A 26,767-nucleotide genomic window follows, 5' to 3' on the forward strand; every position below is an offset into this window, starting at 1 on the left:
GTTGTCATCGTGGCCCTAAGACGGTTTTTATAGAATATAGCGCGGTGTATATAAAAAAAAAAATATCTAAACAATAAAAATCAACAACAAAAATTATTATAAATGAGATGCATAATTCAATAAATACCAATATTATTTTTACATTATATAATAATTATTTTAGGTATCGAAGATTGAATATAAATAAAAATATGTTTAAAAATATAAATATATATAAATTTTGATGGAACACAAGTACATAGAAAACAAGATTGTGTCATAATAATACTTATTTTCCACTTGTAATTTGACAAACTGTATTTATATATTTCAAGAGCCAATGAATCTGTTCAGTTTATTTTAATTAATTAATCTGATTTCGAAGCTCGAACCGTTTCAGCAATATAATAATAAGGAGATCACGCGAGCGTAAAGAAGGCACCCGACCAGATGGAAAGCTAAGGACGCCTCGAAGGGACACAGAATTTTCGTTGCGAACCGAATTCGTCAAGAAATCGATCCTTTTTTTGTTAAACGTCTAATTGATTTGAACTGAGAGGAGCGATTAAAAAATCGAACCGAAAATGGGGGATATCCGTCGAAATTTTCCAATTATCGAAGGGCGCACAGTTTCGCCGGCGACTTTCTCGAGTCATTAGTCGGCAATTTGGGGCCCTGTGTTTCGGCGTAGAGGTCGCAGAGGCAAATATTGTAGATTCGGAGAAAATACGCCCTTAAAGAGTATCCCTACGTTTTCCTACGCTCGTTTACGCCATCGTAAAAAAATGGAACTTCCACTTCGTTAATGAGAATCGGCTTTCCATTTTTCAACGCGAGGACAAAATTGTAAATTTTAAAAATGCAAATTTGTTTTCTTACTGTTTGCCTATGAGGTGCTTTTACAACACAGGCTGTTTCTAAAACGAAGTAAAGGAAACGTATAACATAGCATATATGTATATTGAAGAAATTGTTATTGTTCTTTTGTAATATAATTAAAACTGGTATTCAAAATTATGTATTTTGTAATAAATATTAGTATTTTGAAATAAATATAAGTATCTTAAATTAAAAATTCTTCTCAAAAAAAAGGGTTGTTTTTGTGCTACTAATATATTTTTTTCGTAATGTGATGTGTGGCATAAACTATCGAAACAGGTTGATAATGATTTAATGTGGGAGATATCTCTTTTCATTGTTCAATTGATCGTTATAGTGATCTTTAAATTGTGAATTATGACGCAGGTAGTTGCTAACACTCACATTAGATATGCACTTTTAAATTTTTAATAACATTTAAAATATAAAGTATCTGTAGAAACACCTATACCTAAAAATTGTATTAACATCCAGTTGTTAATGTGCTTTTGCTACGTGTCTCTTAAATTTTAATCACATATTCAAATAATTGTGTTTGTGTACATATAATTTATTTTAATATTGCGTCTTTTGCTATATCAAATATTTATATGTATATACTTGCTAATTAGTAATTTTGCTATTACTAATTAGCAACACTTGATATTGCCAAATAAGTAAAGACCTATTATTTTTTAAACAAAATATAATATTTTAATTGGGAAATAATGATTTTTCTATTTAATATATTAAAATAGCATTGTAAAACTTGAGAATAATGAAGACTTTAAAACGATTAAAATTAAATTAAATAATTTGTTACAATTACTACTCTAATATAACTCTGTAAATATACAAAATAATATTGTGATTTATTAAGGTAAAAAAGTGAAATATTAAGTATAAATAAAAAATTTTCTTGTATGTTTTTGTAATGGTTATATTAATTTTTTTTTATCTTGATTGCCCCATAATATTTGTTGAATATTTCTTATTCAATGAAATCTTAGTAAAACACGACTTTACTGAATGAACGATATAACTTTATATATAATACTTTATTATGAAAAGATTTTCATTTGAAATTATTGTATATAAATAAAAAAAATCATTCAAGTGCTAATCTAATGTTGGTATTCATAATATAATTATAAAAAATAAGACGACTAAAAAATCAGCTACATATATATGAAGTAGTTATTTCTTTATAACAAAAAATAATTTATAATTTATATGAATGTATTATTAACAGTGTTCTAATTTATGGTTTAAATGATTTATATAATGTTGATTTATTCAAAAATATAAGAATTTAAGTATGTGTTGTATGCTTTTTCATTGTCATAAAAAAAAATATAAACATCACATCAAAAATTAATTTTACTTATACACTTGTCTAGACAGTTTCGGGGGAAAGGTCCTAAAAAGGATCTTCGGATCTCGGCGGGACGATGCCATTAATATCATACATACTGAATAAGTTCAAAACAATAGTTCGTTGCCGTTCTATCAACGGTTGAAAGTCAGTTCTTTTTTTCCTAATCTGTATTGCTTGTACATATTCTGAAACAATGTGTTTCGCACATCCATCATGCAGATAGGCGTTAACACATCATAAATCACATTTTAACAATGATCAACTGGTCAGGCTTTCGAACGTAACCGATCATTGTCAATAGTCCATTCCGGTCATTATTTACCCGGTATAAGTACCTGCAACATACCTGTGTTATAGATATGGCGGGCAAGCTTGCTAATAAATATAAACACAGCCTACGCTGTCTGAGAGCAACATCTTCATCAACGTATGGTGAGCCGCCTATTCGTCAGGGGTAGCTGAAGGCATTTACATTTTACATATTTTCCAATTAAGACCGCCCTGAACGTTCGACACGCGGCTTAACAACGAAGCAAGGGCGGCGCGTTATAGAGTATTAATATAAGGATATGGACTCGGTTAAAAAGTCATCTGACTTGGCATTGATTTGTGTTTAAATATACTATTTTTTAAAGTTATATAAATAATAGGTTATTCATCAAAGATTTTACAAATTAAAATACTTGTGTTCTTATTTATATTTATTTTAATTTTATTTTTTATTAAAAATTTGTATGTGCGCCAACCAAAAATTTTTTTAGCTCCTCATAGTTATCGCCAAAAACAACCTTGTATTTGTCAAGCGCGCTGAGAAGCTGAATAGCTCATACGAGTGAAATTCACGAGCGCTGGTGTCCTGGCAGCAACGGTAAAGAATAAGGGACGCGATCACGATATCTCTAAGCATTGATAGATTGTCGACATCGCCCATAAGTAATTTTAAAGAGCGATTCATTAAGTAGGCGCTATAAAATGTATGTAAAACAAACAATTGGAAGCTAAATCTATAATTTACGATAAAAATATTGTGATTTTATTTTTAAGAAAGACCAAATTGTATCACAGACTACATTTTGAAAAGATGCTTGTCTGGTATTTTATTTTATCCTCGCGTTAAACTGAGTTGTGGAAATGTCCTAAAGTCACCAGATTCATAAAAGAGTGACGAGCCATTGGTAATAACAGGCCAATAAATTTTCTCTCAGCACCTGAAAAATGATTTAAAATTATATAACATAAATCTATTTTTGATTATTACAGGTGTATGCTTCTCGAGCAGCAACATGGTTTGCGCCAATCTCAATCTTTTTTTTCAATTTAATATATTTTGACTGGTAATAAACCTTCACTGTAATCTATAAATATACACTTTACACACACAACGTCACAATATTTGTATTTTGTTAAGATGTTCAGCCCGTAAAGCGTAATAAGGGGGTACGTTTTCAGAGGCATTGATTATTAATTTTCTTCATGAAAATCGATCGCGTTCAGACGCAGTAGAATTTAAATTGGCCGCAGTACAATAATCAGTCACGAGCCGTGACACTCCGTGCCATTGACAGGTAATTAATGTGCGGTCAGACTCTATAAACTATGCTCGGGTTTGCGGTAACGAAATCTTAGTAAATTCTAGATCGAACACGCCGACGAGGAGTTGTTATACGCAAATTGTTACAGTTTTGTAACATTAATATGTATTGTGTTATTGTTACAGTTTTGCAACATTAATATGTATTAAAATGCAAATCTGTACAATTACCTACCCACTCAAAACTGAAATATGACTCCACGTAATACCCCTCCACTGGTCAATGGATGTTTGCGTCGAAAGTTCGGAAACGAAGCTCTCACACACGCCGGCGGTTGCTGCTAAATTATTATGATACCTAGCCACTTCCGCTTCCGCTTCGCATCCGAGCTTTTGAGTTGGTAGAATCCCTTCAGAGGGTGGCGAGAGGTGGACCCCTGTAAACATTTCATTAGCTATACTTTCAATACTCCTCTCTCATTTTCATACCCATATAGTATGATATTAGCACGGGACATCTATCGAAGTGGTCCGTAAGTAATGTATTCTTATTTAATTTTCGTCTCATTAGTTTTATTCATAGAGTTAAATTAAGTCTTATTATTAGAATAATTGTGCTATAAAATCTTTAAATGCAGCTCAAAGCAGTGCTTTACCTTACATATACGTTAACGCGAATTTATATTATAGTTAACATTCATACTCAAAGTTAATTTTTAAACAATGCTACAATTATTATATATCAATTTTTTAAACCAATTTAAGTGTTACTTTTTAATTTGAAACACTAACAAAATATTTATTTTTTTGAATAAAATAACTGTTTAATTTTATAGGCAGTTATCGATATTACGTTAAAAATATCTAATTTTTACTATTAGCTATTTGATATTTGCGCAGATATTAAAAGCTTTGGTAATTTTTAAAGACCAATTATTTGCCATAAATTGATTATATTTTACATAACATAAAAGTGACTTTACTGACTTTCTGTTTGCATCCACTCATCTACAGCGATGGCAAAATTTGTATATATATTTTATTTTGGCAGAATAAAGAGCGGTTATTACTTTTATCTAAAACCATAAAGTATTTTCAAGGTGATGTTAAGAATGTTTGTGTATTTTGTCAAATTAAAATAAATTAGCAAGAACTTACGGATCGGCCTGATTTGTTTTTCCCTTATACCACCTGCTATGAATGGATACCCGTCACGTGATTTTTGTACCGCCCCCACGAAAAGCGCACAAAAGTCTATAGGAAAAATAAAATCCGCCATTGAACGGCCATCGCCGCTTTGGGGGGCGATCGGAAAATTCGCTGCCGGATGAAAAAAAAATGGTTTTGCGCGAGGCGTATGAAAGCGACATGTTATTTCCGCGTTGATAAACAAAATTTTAATTTCGAGATCAAACATGCGAGCTCGTCGATTCAGGCACAGTGTTATATATATATATAATACATATATGTTTTTCATGTGAATAAACAAAAATGAAACACTATTCGCGTTTATAATAATAACAATAAACAAGGAAAGTGTGTATAAAAGCACGAAAAGCGCTTTTTTGGGGATTTAAATATTTTAAAAGATAACAATTATATTGTGTGTATTTTATTAAAAAAATAAGGTAAATAAAAACTATCGTGTTTATATTTACTATTTAAAAGGTTACGCAGAACTACAACCTGCAAATTTTATAGATGTTAATATCTTGAGGCATAACCAGATGTTAAATCATTTTATTTAGATTTTTTGCTATGATCTAAAAATGTTTTTGATTTAGTCCGGTTCAAAGTTTATGCTAAAAGTTCTGAAAATAATTTTAAGACCCGTGCACAGAAAAGTAGCTGAGCCAATGTTTTCTAAATACGATTTTGTTATATTTTAAAAAAACATTTACTGTGTTGATGAAAATTGAAAATAAAAAAAAAACAAACAGCAAAATCTTTTATCGTTCTTTAAAAGCAGTAATAGTAAGAATAAGTATAGTAAAAATACTGAAAATTGTCCAAAATGAGTACAAAAAGTTTAGGCACGATAAAAAAGTACTTGATGTTTGTTTCACTACAACCCCTAAAATTTAACTATCTCCACGGAACTGACGCTATAAAACCTTTCAATAAATATATTATAAAATTAAATATTTTTTTAATTAGGGCATTGAAACGTAGTTTCGATGTCTATGTAGCTTTATTTTTGGTCATAATATTTTTATTATAAAATTATTTGTTTATTTTAGGTTAAATTCCTTCAATTTATATCACAATTTTATCAACTTGAATGAAAATCTTGACAAAATTGAAATTCTCACACGATCACTTATTTCGCATAATAAAACGTTTTTAATCAAATAAATCGCTTCAAGAATAACTTTTTTCATACACAGGTCTTTAATATCATTCCTTCAAACATTTCCTGCACAATATTCTCCTTCATCTCGACAACAACGATTTAAAATTGAATTAATTACATTTCGTCAACAAAGCGTCGCACTTTCAAAAAAATTCCCTTCATCCGGACGACATTTTTTTATTTTATTTCCCCCGTTTCCTACCATCAATATTTTAGCACGTGAATAATTCAATCACGTCAAGTCTTCCGGTGTCTTTTCTGTTCTCATTTCCCTTCAATATACACCATATATATTTACTTTGGCAGGCTCCCGAGCCGATGCCACTTCGATACCTTTTTCGGCTACACCAAATTTTATTTAGCGAACCGAGAGGATTTCTCTTGTAAGTAAATTTCACCGACACGCAGGTATGCTTATTGCGTTACTTCGACTTCTTTCCGGCGACGGAATCTTTCTCTGCCACAATATTCGTTCAATTCTGTTAATTGGCTACATTTCTAATATTTATTCTGATCGATTTCGATCCCCTACTCCCTAGTCGATGCGGTATAAAAAATCTGTGTAGACGTTCATTAAATATTTCCCCGCGTTTTGTTTACCATCCGCTTATAGTTTCCTCACGTTTCCGTCGTTTGGACTATTGTGCAGCTCAAACATTATGATCGTCTGCAAAATGAGAAACCATTGCAATTGTTGAGAGGGGGGTATAAATACGTGTCGAAACACTAATCCGGAGGATAGCGTCTCGCAACTCGGCGCTACTGTATTGACGGACAGTTTTTTTATACCGAGCGAAAAGCTTTCTCCTCTGTTTTATTTAAAAATGTCTATTATGTGTTTTTAACTAGAAATAAAGCAGCTTTTAGTGAGCATTTTGGCAACAAAACTACTATTTTACATAGTAATAAAAGTAAATATTAATTTTGCTTGACTATGTTTAAATGTCGTAGACTAATTTGTATACTAATAGTAAAAATAAATAATTTATATATCTATTTATAGAAATAAAAAATAAATCTTTCGATTTATTTAACAGACACATTAATATTATCAGTTTTTGTGTTTCTTTTTTAATTTTTTTTAGTTTCTTGAACTAAAGCTTGAGCAAATATTGCTTAAGATTTACTATTCAAATTGTAACTATAATCCCCTAAGTATATTTTTAATATCAATCGAGTGTGTTTTAATAACTATATTTATTTTAAATGGATTGCAAAAAAATATATATAAAATAATAAAAAAATATTAAACTTTTTAAAATCATAAAATAATTTACATTTTAAATATTGTAGAAAAATATATTTTAATCGAAGTTAAACTAAATTTATTAATAATAGAAAGCTAAAAATAAACAAGCTTTGAGACGGCTATTATCTGAGTTTAATTAAAAAGTTTAATGTGCTAGAAAAAACAACTAAAAATTTATAACAGCTGAGAGATACATTATCTACTTATGTACATACCAAATTAAAACCTACTTTTAGTCAAAATGAGCGTAATTTTTCGGTTTCGGTACTTAATTTGACAACTCATGTTAAATGCATTTTTTATTAACATTACTTGAAAGTAAATTATTAGATAATTCATACCTATAACCTAAAATTAAAAAAAGTAATATTTAACATGTAATTTAAATTGATTATTGAATATTTTGTCGAAGCAAGAGTCTTGAATTTATCACAAAAATTAAAATATAGTATTCAAAATTATTTAATGATTTTTTGTTTTGTTTTTGTTTAGTGTACTAAAAAAATTCAAATGATATAATTTATTAATTATATTCTTTTATTTGTTGCAGAGGTATCGCCATGTCTCAAGACGTCGCTTTAAGCCACTGACTCCACAGGATCGATCCTGATCATCATGGAGTCGGACGTTATGAGTAGAAACGGCCGAAGGTCAAGGGCCGGTTCCCAGGGTGGAAGCCAAGGAAGTCGCCGAAGGGAATGGCGAGGTAGCAGCTCAGAGGACGAAGCTCCTAGAATGGACCCTCATGTGTTCGCCTCACTCTTGGCCCAAGCTCACCAACAATACACAGGTGAGTTATTTTTAACATATTCGTCTAGTATATATTTCCTTTAGAGCTGGGTATCTTAAAATCAACAAAAATCCTATATGTACAATGAAGAAATATATATTGCAATATATATTAATCTTTTCGTTAAGTACAATATTATAATATATTAATATAAATACACGACATATCGAATATATATTTATATAACAATATTAAAATATTTTTAGAATCAAACCCTAATAGAATCATCATATATTTTAAATATTAATATATTCACTTATCAACTCATTCCTTACTTGATTGAACAAGACGATCAAAGTACGAAAAGCTTTTTTTATATTGAATGTCACTGGTATATTTTTGTTTCATGTATTTCATTCGTGAAACACAATAACAGGAATCGAGGAAGACGACTGAAAAACCATTTCCCGTGGGTCTCTTCTATCACAACGTCAGATTTTTTCTTCGAAATTTCATCAACCCGATGGGTTTTATCTTTGGAAATGCCTTAAAATAGAATTCATATTTAAAATGTATGAAATGTGACTTGTTAAGAATTTTATTAAAAGTTATGTTTAAAATTGGTACTATAAATAATTTCTTACGTTAACATGACGCTTAAGAATTTATCAGAACCATGACCACCTAGACGAGGTTTCCTTATCTCTAGTCCTGTGATCGATCCTTCTACCAGCACAATATCTCTATTCCACCAAAACAGTTGCAGTTTTGCGAGCTTAAATATTGTATTTTAAAATAAGGTATATTTTATGTATGTATATTTTCTACCCACTTAAGTCTTTAAAATTTAGCGAATGATAGAGTAATATCATTTTGTTCTTTAGGGCTTCTAACATGCTACTAATATAGAGACTGCTTAAAATTTAATTATCTATGTTTCAAAACAAAGAAACGAAAAAATAATGTACCTCTTCGGAGGTACATTATTGTTTACATGCATTCTTTCTTCTGCAAAAATTTATACTGTTTATATGCATTTATTCTGCTGCAAAAATTTTTTCTTCACAAAGTGAATAAGACTATATATGAGCGTTGGCCTTTTAGTGTCGGAAAAATGCCTTATTATGTCCTTTTACCGATCTTTTTGAACAAAATAATATTTCTACAATAACGTTATTTAGAAAAACGTTCACCAAATATATTGGAATCACTTTTGAGAGCATGTAAAAGTTTCTCTCTACATGTAAACGTGGCTTATGAATCTTCGGCTTTGTTATACATGTCCTCTAATACACCTGGATTTGCAATATATTTGAATCGGGGTATAAAATTTGTAAACCTTGATTTACCAAATACTCCCTTTTGATTAAAAAAGTTTAGAAAATGTTCTTAAAATACCTTTGTATAAATATATTTTATTCATATTTATTATTTTTTTATGTTGGAATACGATTTTTAGAATAAAGTATCTCGCTAAGCATAGTTTCAAATTACCGAAGAGTGTTGTACATCTAACAATACTCGAAGAATTCTAGTATTGTTCTGGAATGACTTCGAGAGTCACGATTGCGCCCTTTTCTGTTCCTCATTAGAGCCAAGACCTACGCACTAGCCATCTTGCTCCTTAATACGCAATCATTGCACATTCATATATCTAATGTCAGCTATTAAAAGGTGGTCTGGATCATATCATTACATTTTAATATTTTATGAAAATGTTATTGCATATTGATTTTTTTTACAAAAATTAGCAAGTGCTTTACCAAACTATTACCTGATATGCCATATTCAGCAGAGAATAAATCAGTCACGGTGCTCCCAATTTGGATCAATCCATCAAAACTTTTTAACGAAAAGGTAAAATTAATCCAGATTGATAGATGGTCTCGAGCGACCTTTTAACTCCTCTCGCAATTTCGCATGGGCGCCCTTAACACTTACTTATATCACGTCTGAGGATCGTTCGAAGCACTCGGGTGCGTGTCATCCGAAACGAAATTAAATCTCATCTCTGCTACGGTACAACCTGTATGTGGGTGTATAATAGATAACGCTACGGATAGAGCGCCAGTCGAGGAGATATAACAGGGGATTCCAGCTTTGAGTTTCTTCTCGGTAATAGCCGCTCATAAAGGAATATAACGTATGCTTGAATTCATTAAGCCAGATTTATCTTAGCTCTTAGTCGTCGTTGTGCAGCTTAACTGTACAATAATATTAAGCCTAGATTAGTGATAAATATATGCCTACTAGATTTGGATCCTCTACTCTAAATATACACGTACGTTTGTCCTTTTGTTGAGTATAAGATAATTAAAAATTATAATATTGTACTCCACATATACAGGTTTGAATAGTATTTATTTTTTCTATATAGATAATATGCGGTATAACAATGCTTATATTTCATGTTTAATCACTTACTTAAACGGTCTCATTGTTAGCCGTCAATGGCTATGAGTTCTATGAGTTCAAAGATTACTTAAACCAGATTTAATCCGCTTTTGAGTAAATGTGCTTGAGTTACTAGATATGTTTTGTTAAAAATATACTGCTACAATTACAATTCGAATCGATTCAAATATATTTTTTTATTAGATTTTTGCAAAAAATATTTTTATGGTCATTATTGGGAAAAAATATTCAGTTGCTTCAAAAAGCTTATCATTTTCAAACCAAAATAAATTAGTAATTTTTTATTATTAACAAAACTTATTTTTAAATTTAAATTTACCTGATTTTTATTATTTTATATATATTTGTATTGGTTAAAAATATGTTTTATTAAATTTAATTGCATTTTTGATTAAATTTAAAAAATACAATAATCTTTTTTAGCAAGTATAATCAATATAAGTTTAAGTTATTTTTTTAACGTACAAGATATTAACAATTTTATTGAATGCACAATAAAATTGTTAATATCTTGTACGTTAAAAAAATAGCGCATTACTTGATCATTCATCAATAAGGATAAACTATATAATAGTGGGACCACACAAAAGCCCTCATTACGACTATAAAAAAAGGGATTTCCATGCATTGAATGAATATTTCTTTGTCACAAAACGGTCACAAGAAACAAGATATTACCGGAAAATAAAAAGCACCGTAAGGCCACAACTTACCGTTGCACAATCCGACCTTGGAGATGTCCATCAAGAAAATGTCATTTTATAAAAGCGTATACATATTTTGTTGTTCTAAGAAGCAATTGCAATGACTGGCTGGATGATCGCTGCATGATTGTGATTGGTCAGCAAGCTTTGAGACCCTAAATATATAAGACTGGTCTCCAATGAGAACCAGGCAGACACTAGCAGATTCAGTCCGCCCGCGGACAACATACGGTAATGGACGCTCACATCCTGGGAGATTCCACCATACAAGCACCGCAGCATAGAGGGTTCAACCTCCGCGATACTGTTGCTGCCATACCAACCAGAACTCTAAGGATCTTTCACGAACATCGTACCTACGCCAGCTTCTCCACCACCACTCGCAGAATAACAATCTCGCCCATCATTGTCTGTCGCAATATATAATTTAATCTAGGTTTATAGTCAAAACAAAGTTTCTTCTTGTAGAATCAACGGTTTCTAAATAACAAAACCGTAAAGAAAAAAATACGCAATTGCTAGATAAAAGGCCTATTATTTTTAAATAATAATAAACTGGTAATTTTTAGTTTTACCATTATTTTTTTTAATTCTAAAAACTAATATATTTACTAATAGACGCGTATTTTTCTCGTCCAAGAAAATAGACACGTTCTCTAATAAGAATAAATTATTTATTGATCATAAATATATAAAAATAAATATTATAAATTTTCTGATTTTTGCAAGCCAAAATTATCATAATACTATAATATTATATATCAAGAAAACGTTAAAAGAAGAATAAACTAAATTAAGTTTGGTATGAAAACTACAGACAAGATTTTGTATGAAAACCTGTTTAAATTAGTGTAATTGCTAATAATATTTTACACATTATAGATCTACCACAAATTTTATTCAAACATATAATCAAAGATGGGTTAGTCTGAGCACAACCTGGGTTGGAAAGTGGAGCTTTACGACATTCGAAAGTTGAAGAACGGACAAAATCGTATACGAAATTCAGACAGTGGAACGATAATGTACACAGCGGTGAAACTAAGGAAGCAAACTCCTGACGAAGGTTCAACCACTTCCGCTATAAACAGGAAACGTGACAAGCGAACAACTCTGCCAACTACCCTCATTTTTCCTCTTACTTAAACCGAGCAGAGCGGAGAGGTCCATTAAACGTCTCTGCGGCTTAACTCACTTTAATATATTCATTCTCAATATGCGACTTGCATAACGTAAATAAATTACATCTAAAAAAATAATGTCTATGAAATCTATAAGATCGTAATAACACTGTTCGGTAATAATTATTGTACCGTGCAATAATAGCTTTAAATAAAATACCAGTAACCGGAAGAAAACAAAATGACAAACGGCATTCTGGTTCATTAAATTTTATTTTCATTTATTGAACGGCAATAAAATCGCAAGGGGAAAGGTAGCAGTGCCTAGTACCTAGAAACGTAAAAGAGAGGCAGATGGCATTGCTGTCGCTCGTTGTGCTTTACCTTTTATTACATCGCTGCCTGTTTCCGACGACAATTTGATGATTGTTGTTAAAATGAATCGACGCTCGTTAAGGATGTTCTAATTGAACTAGGCGCAATCTCAGATGGGTACTTTGGTGTTTTATGGCTGTGAGGACGATTAAGGTGTTTCTTGTAAAAACAGTTGTTATATCGTCTCATTATACATTAAAAATACTTAATTTTATAATACCTGAATCATTTTAAAAGTTTACGTGATTATATAAACGAGAGATATAAGATAGGTACGGAACCAAATAATTTTAGAGATTGACTTGTTCATAAAATCATTGTCATAAACAGAAAGAAATTAAAATTAATTAAAGATCAATGCAAGATATTTTAAAATAACTAAATTTTATTAAATCACTTATATTTTAATTTTGTAGCTACTGCTTCATATGAGATTTATTTAATATATTATTTATATCTAATATTTTTTATTTTAATATCAAATTTATTATATAATTTACTAGCTCATGTTATTATTACGTATCATAGCATACATTGAATTAAAACCGAACAATACCGCTCGCGTTGTTAACCGATATTTTTCCAAAGGGCAGGGGTTGTACTTTGGCGGGCCGCGAGCGATCGACCCGCGCACGATGTAACCACCCCTGGCGGCGTCGTTCCCCTATGAAATTACCTGATTAAATTTTCATATTCAATCTTGAGTTGTTTGCCCCTGAGACGCGGCTCTCTCCTGGAGGTGGTTTTACCCACCCCCATCCCTCAGTACTTTGGTTACAAATCCCACCATCGTGGCCCTTTCTGCCCAAGGCGATTTTCCTTACCGCAGTATTTGTATAAGATACCCCACCTAAACGATCCCGACATGCCCTAATGAAAACATTAACGAAAGTTACTGCTGTCGTTCGATTCTGGCCGTAATTAATTAATTCACATAAGCACATATAATAAATGTATATATTTAATTTGTAGTTGTGTAATATTGTATCGTTCTAGCATAATGAGCTTTTAAATATTATTAGGTTATGATAAAATTATGACCAAAGCCTAAACTAGTTGGTAAAAGTATTGCCAAAAAATATACTATAAAGATTATTTACATTTTGAAGCCTAAAAACATAATTTTTGCGTATAAATTTTCGGGTTTTTGAGGCCGAAAGAGCATGACTTTGCATCCAAAATAGGTACCGGAAAAGCTAGTAATAGTTTATTTTAAAAACATACATTAATTACCAAATATGTAGAAAAATGTAGATGCCGCTATCAAGCGATGGACTTAATAGAAATAACAGATCATGTTCTTTTTTGCTGCTGTGACTCCCTTGAGTGATCTTTTTTGTGAACAAGTGCTACATCTTTTAAAATGCTGGTTTAAGACAGTGATGTTTGTAAACCAATTACATCGCTTGTTTTTACGCTTAAAGACGATAACCAAATGGTTGAATAAAAATAGTAATATGCGCAGATTAAAATATATTGTATATAAATCGCGACCTTTCCAAACAAAGATTATTTTTTAGGCCGTACTTATGTGTAATTAACGTTTGGAAACGGATGTAAAATATTTTCAATTAATAACGCGTTTGTTTTGTTACATGATATTTTTTCCAATATTGTAAAAATATTGTGACTTTCCAGACCTGTAATCTCTCCTTTTGTTTGCGTGAATGATCGTCAGAGTGACCTCTAAATTAAAATACATTAGGCAGGTGGTTTAATCACAATTTAAATTTTTTAGGAAAGAAAAATAACCATTTTTTTATACAAAAATTATGGGAAACTTTTGATATTGATATAGACCAAATAGAAATATAAATAATAATATAAATTGCCATTAAAAATGTTAGATTATTTATATAAAAATATTAAAAAAAACTGTGTAGTCAAGGGCTTATAAGATTTAATGGAGTAAGGTGGCAAAATGTATGATGATAATTTTTATTATATGATTTAATATATTGTAGGTGCCATTATTTTTCATTACATATTGCATATAAAAACCTAAATCTAATGTGAAATCCATGCTCCATATAAAAAAATGCCAAATAGTGGATCTTATATTTTTTATGAAAATTAAATTTCTCATGGAGAATATCTAATATGTATTAAAAATAAAAATATATATATATATATATATATATATATATATATATATATATATATATATATATATATATATATATATATATATATATATTGTATACTTAAAACATAATTGTAAATTTACAAGAAGAAGCTAAAAAATTGGGGCAAGTCAAAAAATACTTACGAGTACGATTAACAGTTTATCGCTTATATTGATTTTTTAATATTAAGAGGATTTTTTTGATTAAATGCATTGTAGATATTTCAACTTATAATAAAGTTCCTAAATGATTTTACACAATTTTTGTACTGAGTTGAACTTAGTTTTAGCCTACATAAATAAAATACAATTACTTATAAAATGTATTTTATAAGCATGCATAGTTTTCAATTATTAGAAAAATCCTTGTTGTTGCGTTTTCTTGAGAATAAGTGTACGTTATAAGATTCATATTTCTATTATTAAATCTATCTAAATTTATTTTTAGGTATATTTTTAAATATTTATAATCTAAAAATATTGAATGATAATTAACAATGATAAAACTTCATATAAAGACTTTATGCATTAAAAACCATCATAAATATTTTATTTTTAATATATATTAATATTACATTATATCTATCTGACTTATATAATATATAGACTATAAAATACACATAGTGTTGTATATATGTTTTTTTTATTATTCAAGATATTAAATATTCTTATTGATTGATTATATACATTATTATTTGATTACTTAAATTTCAGATTAATAATATAGTATTTTTTATATATAACAAATATCATGTTTTAAATTAAATTATTTTCAACCAACAATTATAGGGACATCTAATTTTTGTAAATTTCTACTTTTAAGTGTTATTTGGTCAACAAGATTAGATTTTCTAGACACTAATGAAATTAAAACTTATCACTTTTATGTATATATGATGTCTAGTGTCCTACCTTAATTTTCATTAAAAAGTGACCAAAACAAGACTAAAATATGTAATTAAACCCGTAATTTATTATAATAATACATATCAACATGCGTATTTTTTTTGTAATTATATATATTTTTAATTTCATGTTATAAATTAATAGAAATATAGCAAAAAACAAGGTTCTATAAACACTTATTAAAAAAATATTTAATAAGTTCTAAACGCATATATAACATAGTTACAAAATTAGACTTTAATAAAATATATTGTCCTTGGACGTTTTTTTAATTAATTCGCGTAATTAATAAATTCAAAAGTATAGCAAAATTTGCTAAAAATAAATTTGAGCTAAGAGTTTTTATTTTATAATTATACTTATTATTTAATTTCATAGAAGTTTTTATAATAAGTAATTACTTTTGTAAATACTTTATATTTGTCATATATATATTTTTCTGCAATAAAGACAGTATAAGATAAATAAAATTTGCTTCGCATATTATTTATGTTTGCGGTCCAATCGCATAGTCTCATCTAAACGTTAATGGGCATCTTATATAATGTTACGTAAAGCCTTCTTGAGCCCTGAGGTCAACCGTGGCGATAGAAACTCCCTACAAACCAGCATTATTAACCATCCACGGTATTAATGATTTCACACGCCCGTTTGTTTACCCCCAACTACCCCCAAAATGTCTCCGCACCGTTCCATTCGAAACCCTTCACCTCCCTCGAAGCAATGCTTATCAAGAGATCGTTTTAATAAAACTTTGCACCAAGAACTAATTAATTTATGATTTTTAGGTGACCATAGATCTTATAGATCTGATTGCGACGAAGGTGGGCCAGGGGGAGTTCCGGGTGCTCCGCGTTCTCCAAGATCTCCTCAACTTCGCCAGTCGTCACCATTTCCGGTTGAGAACACTAATCGCCGCTTGATGTATAATGCTAATCAAGATAGGTTGAGGCCTAATGGTAATTACGCACAGTTTTTATATGTATGTATGTAAAATGTACATTAAAAATATTAAAAATAATATATTTAATAACGGGCGTAAAATGTTCCTATGCTATTTAATATAAATTAATTCATGTCTGTAATTTTCTTTATTTTTTTTATTAAAAAGTATTTATTTTTATCATAAATTATTTATTTATGTTCTTTACTATGATGAAAATACGTTTTAGAGCATGGTGAAAAATTAATTTATAATATATGTAATATAATTTATTTATCAACATTGCTATCAGTACATTTTAGTTGTTTCTTCTAAAGCAAACATCAGAAGTGAGAATTATATGTGATTTTATTTTATTTTTAGGAGATATCATTTACGCTAGCAGCAATCCAAAGAAACTGCCGTCGAATTCTAGTTTAAGTAGATCCGGAAGGGCGGTGGGTCGCAGGAGTCGTGGTCTAACACCGTCCAGTAGTGCTTCGAGCGGTCTTGAAGGTCCTGCACTTAGGGGACCCGAACCTTACGTGCTTGATCAAGATCCAAGATTGGTCGGACTTTGTATTACTCATGGTAAGTTTGTTTATTAATATGCCTATGCACACACTATAAATATGTCTGTACCTATACACACCAGCAGTTTGTTGAAAGTTAAATTGATTTTGCGTCACCCACTATGCACGAGGATGTATGAGATCAACGAGGCCGTAGCCTGTGTGTGATTCAATTTCACGAACTTCACCCCGTGGAGCCAGACAAAGCCAATTTGTCAATTTGCGAAAGGGTCGGGCGTTTTTGCTTATCGGGTATGGATGGTGTGACGTCATTTAAGAGCATTATCCATGTGTAGGGTATGCTTGCACATTAAATTAAAGAAATACAGGATAGCTAAGAATACTGCAATTGAAATAATAAACACTTTTAAATATGATTTTTAAAATAGTTTTCGTTTACTTGACGAAAGTCGTTATAAAATAACTTTTTTAAGTAGTCCCGATTTAAGGCTTCATAATTATATACGAGATATACGAAATACTGCTACAAATAAATAAGAAAGTTAAATATATTATTAACTGTTTTGCAATAAAAACAAATTAAAACTTTTTTTTATAGATTTATTTGTCTTAAAAAACCCTTCCAATGAATCTATCAACTTTTATTTTCAAGTTATATCGTTAAACTTTAATTGTACGAATAAAACACAAAAAATCTATTATTAAAACACGCAGTAAAAAAATATAGATGTTCTTTTTTAAAGTATTTTTCAATCTCGGGTTTAGACTTTGCTATGCAGCAGTTAGCAAGGTGTTCCTAATTGTCTTGCAATATAATTTTAGGAGCAGAACAAGTGAGTTTAATTAGTTTCCAAATATATTTAAATATATTCGTGAAGTTGAAAACTACCGAAAAATAGAATTTGTAATATTATTATTTATTTAATATAAACATAAAATGCTTGAAGCTTTAAATGAGTACAGAGTTTCATTTTAATTATTTTTGCTAATCAAAACACTCATTTAGCTGCTGTTTATTTGATCATTATTGACAGAAATGGATTGCAGCAATTACTATAAAACTCGGTATGATAAAAAAATACCACTATAGTAAATAGTAAAAACGTTATTATGAATTAAATTAATCATTTATTGCTTTTACAAAATTATAAAAATTCAAAACCAGTCGTTAAAAAAGATCACAGCTGCATTATATATATTTGAAAATATTTTTATTTAAAAAATTTCGGCAGTAATAAAGTGATTTTTTTTCATTATCTTGTATGCTACTTCTTGTGTATCTTTAAGCTTGATTTTAGCCGTTATGAATAACTAAAATATAAGATTATTCATTTTGTAACAGATTAAAAAATATACACTATACTGTAGCATGCATCATTAAAAAATTGACTACCTGAGTTGTTGAACTGAGTTAGTGCAATATTCGTCTGGAAAGTAAAATTTAAAAATTTTGGTAGCATAATTTTAATAATATTATGGCATGCTATTGTTAAATAAAGTTTGTCATTGATCAATATAAAACATCTAAAAATGAGCTAACATTGCTATTTTACAAATTTGGTTACAAATTTTGGCTTAAGTTAATTTAATTTATCATTTAATTTTTTTTGTAAAATCACCGATTTTAAAAGCATTTTTAGTTTAAAGGAATGTCCTTAAAGAAATAATACATTAATAATATTTAATTTTAAATTTATACTTTTGTAACACTATTAGTCTTAAGTATTTCAAAGTGAATTTACTTAATAAATGCAATAATTTTAAGTAAATCTAAGAAAAACTCCTAAGAATGTGTTTAAAATAAGCTTTTCTTATTTTTTTAATAAATCAATACCATCAGCAATGAAGATACTTACAAAAAATATCATGAAATCTTAACATTTTTGAACAAGTTTCTTGCTCATTAAAATGGAGATTTGCTGATATAATTACACACTTATTAAATTATTAAAATCAATTAAGATTTAAAACACATTATTTCAACAATGAAGTATATCGTCTTTTAAGAACTCGCGATTAATATTGATAATTATAAAAAATGTAAGCATAATCAATTTAAGTATTAAGCAACTAATATACTATTTTATTGACGGTGCTATGTGATATTCTTAATTACAATAAAAATAAACATTGGCTACCTTTTGGGTCATACTACATTCACGGTAAATTGAACGCGAAAATTATTATATTTTTACGTAACAGATCAGTAAATTATATTATTAATTTGGCTAAAAGCATCAGATTACATGTCTGTAACTCGCAAGTTTTTCCCTAAGTATTTTTCCACCGTCATATTTGGAGTAACGGACGAAGGTTTACGACCAATGCTTCGACGGCTGTCTGCTCCGAATAAAAGTTTTATTTATAAAGTTACTTTACTTTTCCGTGTGCCGGGAAAATTCCGAAATTATTTCTGTATGTATTAGATAAACATATGTATACACGTAAAAGTTACGGACGAATGTTGTTTGCATATTCGATTTGAAACTTTTCCCGTGTTGCTCTCATTTCGGCCATCGTTCGAATCGGATTTTAGATTTTAAATTTTGTATCTCAAAGAGGTCAGTTATGTAACGGAATGTTTATCTTTGGATGCCTTTTAATTAACTTTTAAACTTTCGAAGACGTTTAACTGTTTAGTGGGGGTCTCTCAGTTGACATAGACGGAAACTGTTGTATGGCTTTCGACTTAATTAATCTCGAGGCAAACAGTAATTATGAACCCTGACCCTAGGGGTGGTATTGTATTATTTAAGGGCGCATCTCAGACAGAGCATGCTGCTGGCCCAAGTCGTAAACCCTATCTTTTGACGATCGTCATAAAGGTCTCACCCTTCTTTTGACTGCTTTTTCTGCTCCACGTGGCAGCGGTCACCGACCACGTGGCACGTGGAATTATTTTGTTTGCCCTAAAGCTAAGTAAAATATATGTCATTTTACAGAAGAAAATGCATGCCAAGATGTATTATCCTAATGCTGTTTTTAATACTTCTCGTAAACGATGATGTATGCACATAAATTGTGTTATAACTATAATAAAATAACAATGACTAAAACTTTATTCCGTTTATTAAAGATTATTGTGAAGATTAGGCGTAAATATGAGCACTTATTAAAAGCATATTATTAATCGACGTTTTATCAATTTACTTCTGAATTAATAACATAAACAAGTTGTTACAAATATGTGGCAAGAAAAATCTTTCCTATATTATTTAAAATCATATATAAATGGCCGAATAAAACGCAGAAGCCATTTCAGACTCTTTAAACTGTTGTAACACAATAAATAAATTATTATTTATTTTTATCACTGCAATAAAATTAAACTATATTAAATTTAAAATATCTACATAATTTTAGATCCTGGTGAAGATTCGCCACCAGAGCCAGCGCCACCAGAAGTACCTCCTAGAGGTCCATCTTTGCGTAGAAACGGAGGAGTACAACCGGTTCAACCGACCGCTTTAGAAAACGTCCCAAACTGCAACTTTTACAACGGAGGTGAGTCTTTCTCTATTCAAAATTACATTATTATGTAACCTGCACGTAAACAAATTTAAGTTCTCTACACACAAATAGAACCGTTTGACTCGTAAGATAATTTACATAAACTCTCGTTTTGTTTGCGGTCCAAATTAAAGTTTCTCCCCTGCGGTTTTCCAACAGTTGCGATCCATTAGTTTAATTTGAGCACATCCATCCGTTCGGTTATCTTTCACAATGAGAGTGAATTAAACGGTTTGCGAGTGTTGTGAACTCAATCCGGGCCAGTTTAATTTCCCAAGTGTTTCCCTAGGAGTGTAGTAGAGTAGCGGTACATAATTCGACCCACTTGACGATTGACCGATCGTTTGCTTAATGTATTATCAAGATTAATTTAATCTGATTTATATTATTTTTATTTATTGAATTAAGTGAGTCTAGTATATTTGCAATAACGCATTGCTCACGCGACAGAATACTGTTAGTATCTGATGAAAATTCAGACGAAATATTTATCATCATTTGACAACAGTGTAAATATTCAAATTGCCTTATACCATAACTAAGGCGAAGACGTTAAATTGAATTTTCGAAAAATTGCTTTGATGTGATGCCATTCGTAAAAATCTCATTTCTTACATCAAATTACATTATACAGAAACATATACTTTCATGTTATTCAAGTATTCAGGTATTAAAGTTATATTGATTGTACAATTACGTACTTCAAACATATATTTAAACAGTTTTTTATTGCTGATAAAATGTGAACACATATGAGGCTACAAAATTATAATGATCAATTTGTTTAATTTAAATTAGTTTCTGTATTACAGATATTTTTTATTAATGTTGATTCATATATGTACTATATATTAAAAATAAATTAAAAATATACATTAAATATAAAAAAGTAACTTATTATAATAATATAAACAAAAATTATCTGAAAAAAATGTTTATATTTTAATGATATAATATGATTTTATTTAAAGGCTCACAATACAAATGAGTCTAGTAACTCTGGTCATTGTTACTGTGAAGCTCAAATTATTTAGTATGGGGTGAGATCTTGCGTTTTATATCGAATTTGTTTACTAACTCTGTAATAATCTATTCTCTAATACTATTATTAATTTTCTGTTCTAATACATCTTTTGATTATTGCGCTTTGGCCTTCTGAAAAATCACTGGTATTAAAATATTTTTTTGCGGATCTGCTAAATATTCAGTTATAGTAGACAATTTTTTAATTTACACACCGTGAATGGCACAATTATGCATTTTAAAATGACATTCATATTACTTACTTGTGTGCATATATTTAACCGACTTCGTGACACCCATACATACACGAGATGAGGCAACAACGAGCTACTTCATTTTGTTTCTCGGGCAAATTCAATTGGGCCCGCCGCTATAGGGCAAACATTTTGACCGAGCAGCAAATAATAGAGTTGAAGTTGTTAATTTTTTACGAGGCCTTCTCTCCGGTAAACAAGTGCCGGGGGTCAAACAAAGAAAAAGGGATCAGCCGGCTAGCGCGGCGGCATGCGGGACGAATAATACGTCAAAAAGTTTCCAGCGGCCCTTGTTTGTTCTTAAACTCGAGTTAAGAATTATAAATCGTCCACAAACTCTAGACCCGCCATACATACTAGTACGTACATACGTTACGCGATAGTCCTGTAGGTATTAGTTTGCGGGAGCCCTTTAACGTGTGGGCTTTTTGCGCGTGTTTATTCACGGCGTGCTCTTGATGAATTATACTTGCTCGGCAAGTTCATGATTAAGAATAATTTTGAAACATTATTAACGACGCCGCGGAAAATGGTGCTTACTGGGACACAGTGGGAAGAAATCTTATTCTAGCTAGATAAAATAATATCAAAATGTACAGATTTAAGCATCTTTAGCGATTACTGCTGAATAAAAGTACGTAGAAACTCACCCGATTTTAATAGTTAATATCATTATATTGATTTTATCGAATTAAAGATAAGCTGAACCCTTTCTAGCTAGGTCAAGTAAAGTTATTTAATTTTGGTTTAAAGGACTTGCCCCTTAGCGTCGGCGTATCGGTATATTTTTGCGTTAAAATTAATGAAAAATTATTCTTAAATATTGAAAGAGTGGAGCGAAAGAAAGAGATTTTAACTAAATTACTTATAATATTTAGAAATTCATTTTTTTAAATACAGAACATGAGCATGAATGGATTTAGTGAACCTGAAAAGTCTTGAATCTGCTTTATTTTCTTCTCAATAATCGTTTTATAAAAACAGATCATTTCGATGTTAAATCTCAGACAATATATAGCAATCTACACCTTTCACTTTTCTTCAAAAACGTGACATATTGCTACTCTAAATTAACAACATGGTTTTACCATATTTTAAATGCTTATGGTATAACTTTTCAAAGCTTATTTTAACGATGATATAAGCTTATTATTTGCATTATATTTTTACTATCCGAATATTTGTTAGCAAAATAATACATGTGATTAATTTAATCGATCTAAAAATCTATTGAAATTCTGACTTTAATTTAATTAATAGTGTTTTATTCGTGTTTTTGAAATAAGTTTAAAAGTACTTATAAGTATTCTATATTGGGTTTTCGACCCACTGCGCCTTAATTCAGTACCAAAAATTAGTTCGCGGTGAATTATTTTAATTAATGATCTGATATATGCGTGCGTGAATCAACTGATGAAGGCTCTTGCATCATTAGACGCGGATGTTCATTAAAATTGCGGGCGAGCTTTCAGCAATTTGAAATTTTGACGAGTTGGCTGCATGAAGTGTGCGTGATATTTAATATGGGAATAACTTTGGGGTCATTAACATGCCGCCCTATATATGTATAATATGTTCAACGCATTATATACTGCGTATGTTGTGTGTATGTTTTGCGCCAAGTTAGATGAGGTTTCCGGATAATATTAATAAGTACTGAACTACGTTTAAAGTATGTATATAATATATTGAGTTAAGTTATTTTTCTTAATTTGGACGTTTTAATGTCAACTACAATATACTATCGACTATCTGGGGGCAAAATAATTTATATTCTGAACTTTCAATTTTTATTTGGTTTTAAAATATGTATTATTTAGGGGTTATGGCCCCAAGGGTGGTTGACTTGCGGCCATTGAGACTCAATGTGAATCTAGTAAGACTTTTTATTGATATAATTACATGAGTGCGACGGACGATTATCGGCGAGACGTTTCCTAGAAGCTGTAGTGAAGCTGTCGTAGGTGATGATGCCCGTGGAGAATCTTCAGGGTTTTTATGGCTGCCTACAGTGGACGTCAGGGGATAGTTCTTCTTGTGGTGAAGGTCGTTCAGGAGTTCCAGGTTGTCTCTCTGCGTCTGTCAGTGAGGGATCGTCTGCTGGTCTCTTAGGGTGGCTGCTGGTGACTCTTACTCTCTGACTGTCTACTTGTGAGACAAAAGTTGATCGTTTTTTTCTGACCCCCCTTCCAAATAACGTCACTGATTTTAGACCCTATTATAAATATAGCTGCAGCTACTGAATTTCACACCATAAAAAATTTAATAATTGATCCTCCTATTGACTTAAAAACATTTTATTCCGCGTTAAAAAAGTTAATTGAAAAAAAGAATATTAGATAACAAAAATTAGAATTTGCACTTTGGGCTTGCGTTTTTGCCCAAAAATATTGGCCTTAAGATGTTGATGTGTAGTTGACATTTAGAGAGATGAAAAACATTCCAATCAGATTACCACTAAATGAAAAGAAAATTCGTGGATTTTGCGAATACATTCTCGAAAACACATCCTGAAAAATATTGCGTTTGGTATATGCTAAGAATTTATTAACATTCCTTAAAGTGAAAGTGAACGCGGGTTTTCGCAAATGAATCTAATTATTACCGCCAATAAGACTAATACAGTTTTGGCACTTTTGTTTATTAAATTCGTCGGACCACTTTTGCCACTTTTCGTTCCTTCGAAATACGTTGATCTGTGGTTTCTCAGATTTTATTCGGCTTTATCAGTCGAAAATTGGACAAAGCTTTGGAAATCACTATAAACTTGTATTCAAATATATGATGTTTCATAATTTTATTTTACATTTAGTCTTTAGTTGTATATTTGTATTTGTTCATTTAACTTTAGTTTTGCCATATCTTAAGTAAAGAAAGTGCATAATAAATTTTGTTTAATTTTTTACGCGCTTCGTGCAATAGGAAAGGCTGATTTATATTTCATTCGAAGGATATTTGAATTTAATTTTCTTTAGTAAAAATCTTGACAAGAATTATATTCCGGCACTTTTTTATTACATAAAAATGCCCTGGTTTAAACCAATCTTCGAATATCTCACTATTTATCCATTTTTTGATTACAATAAGCAACATGAAGATTTTTTTAATTTAGTCCACTAAAATGATCTAAATTTTTTTGCTTCTAAAATATTATAAAAAAAATTTAATTTAAAAAGTGGATTTATTTGATGCACGAATAAACTTCAACCGGATGGATAATCGAGATTAAATTGTATATGTCATATATAATAATATTATCTACAATAATAAACCATTATTTAAAATGTTTCAGTTTAATCTAAAAACAATTTCAAAACATATTTTTGCATCACTAAATTATCAATCATATATTTTTTGTTTGCTCATCAAATAAAATATCATGTATTGTTAAAAAATCTTTACTGTTATTTTAAAAATAACATTAAATCCATAAGTTTTTTTACAGACTGAATAGTACTTTCTTGTTATTATTATAGACTAATAACTTACAATCAATATATGTTAATAGGCACGGGATAGTACCATTTTATTTTAATCATTTATCACGATATTAATTTGTAAAATTTTTACAATTAAGATCTAATCTGTAATGATAATTTCGATGTTTTTGACACATTTTTTCACAAATTTAAACCCAATAGTCATTAAATCTGGCTTATAATATATTGAAGCTTTTCCCTTAAAAGCTATTGCAGTAATATTTATAAGCATTTTTTTTTTTTGAAGCTATGAGAACATACTAATATAATAAGCATAATAAAATATGTTGGAAATAGCGAATTTAAGCGAAAGAGCGCCATAGCAGGCCCCATTATGAAAAATGTATTCTTGCACCTAGTTTCAACCCGAAAGCTTATTGGGGCTCAAGAAGTTGGCTTCAGTACACGGCATGTATCAGAGCCTGAGGGTAATAAATTACTTAGTGCATCATTACACGACGGTGAACACGGCATACTGGAGACCGTTGCCAATAATGTGATTGCCGATAAATTACATTACGGCCGATATAATAAAAAGGCGAACATTGTACCCCTTTATGGGCGCAGTTCTTCCACATGTAAAGTTTTCCGTCGCGACGAAGGGATTAGCTCCTGCTGTACGATAAAGCGATGATTCGTTCACTGTAAAAGGCTAACGTCCACTTAAAACTTGAATCGTAAATCCGACTTATAATAAACTACTATATGAGGCCATTGAAGCCCGGTCGTATAAAATGCGTAATTCAGTCGAATCAAACGCTAAATCCTTTATGTTATTTGAAAGAAGGTTTCGTTGAACTGGGCATTAAATTATTTTAGATTATGTGTTTGTGTTTAAATTTTCTTTGCGAAAATAATTTTAAATAATAGTTTTTTAAAATTATATATAATTAAGCAACCAATTAATAATTATTCATAATTACACAAATAAGTTTTTTAGACTTCAAGGCGATTTATGCGTGTATAAAAAATAACTTAGTTTTAAGTAGTAGTTCCAAGTTAGTTGCTTAAATTCATTTGCTAAGACCTACTATACTAACAGTAAAAGTAATTATTTAATTATTGCTGGTATTTTATTAGTCTATATATGTTCATAGTTTCCAACATTTAAACCAGCAAAAATATGTTTCTAAACAAATGTTGGGTACCCAATAAATGTTTTTTTTTTCATGAAAGTATTGTTTTTGGCTGGATTAAAAAATATTTAATAAAGAGGAAAATTTTATAAAATTTGATCAGAGAGAGCTCGTTTCATATTCACGTATCTATAAAAACATCATATAATAATAAAAAGGGCATGTGAAATATTAATCGCGTGTTCT

The 26,767-nt window shown here is 30.1% G+C and overlaps 1 protein-coding gene across 1 annotated transcript in view; it reads left to right on the forward strand.

Moving 5' to 3' along the window:
* LOC148232216 (uncharacterized) overlaps positions 1-26,767 on the forward strand; it is a 454,607-nt gene that overhangs the window by 168,281 nt on the left and 259,559 nt on the right. Inside the window, exons 3-6 of the mRNA XM_088191623.1 lie at positions 7,899-8,138; positions 16,513-16,683; positions 17,031-17,237; positions 20,543-20,683. Coding sequence (XP_088047749.1) covers positions 7,964-8,138; positions 16,513-16,683; positions 17,031-17,237; positions 20,543-20,683 — 694 coding nt within the window. The 5' untranslated portion in view covers positions 7,899-7,963. The remainder of the gene's footprint in view (positions 1-7,898; positions 8,139-16,512; positions 16,684-17,030; positions 17,238-20,542; positions 20,684-26,767) is intronic.

Source organism: Plectrocnemia conspersa, unplaced genomic scaffold (genome assembly GCF_051122295.1).
Source record: "Plectrocnemia conspersa isolate PC_06_02 unplaced genomic scaffold, ASM5112229v1 ptg000009l, whole genome shotgun sequence".
NCBI classification, from domain to species: Eukaryota; Metazoa; Arthropoda; class Insecta; order Trichoptera; family Polycentropodidae; genus Plectrocnemia; species Plectrocnemia conspersa.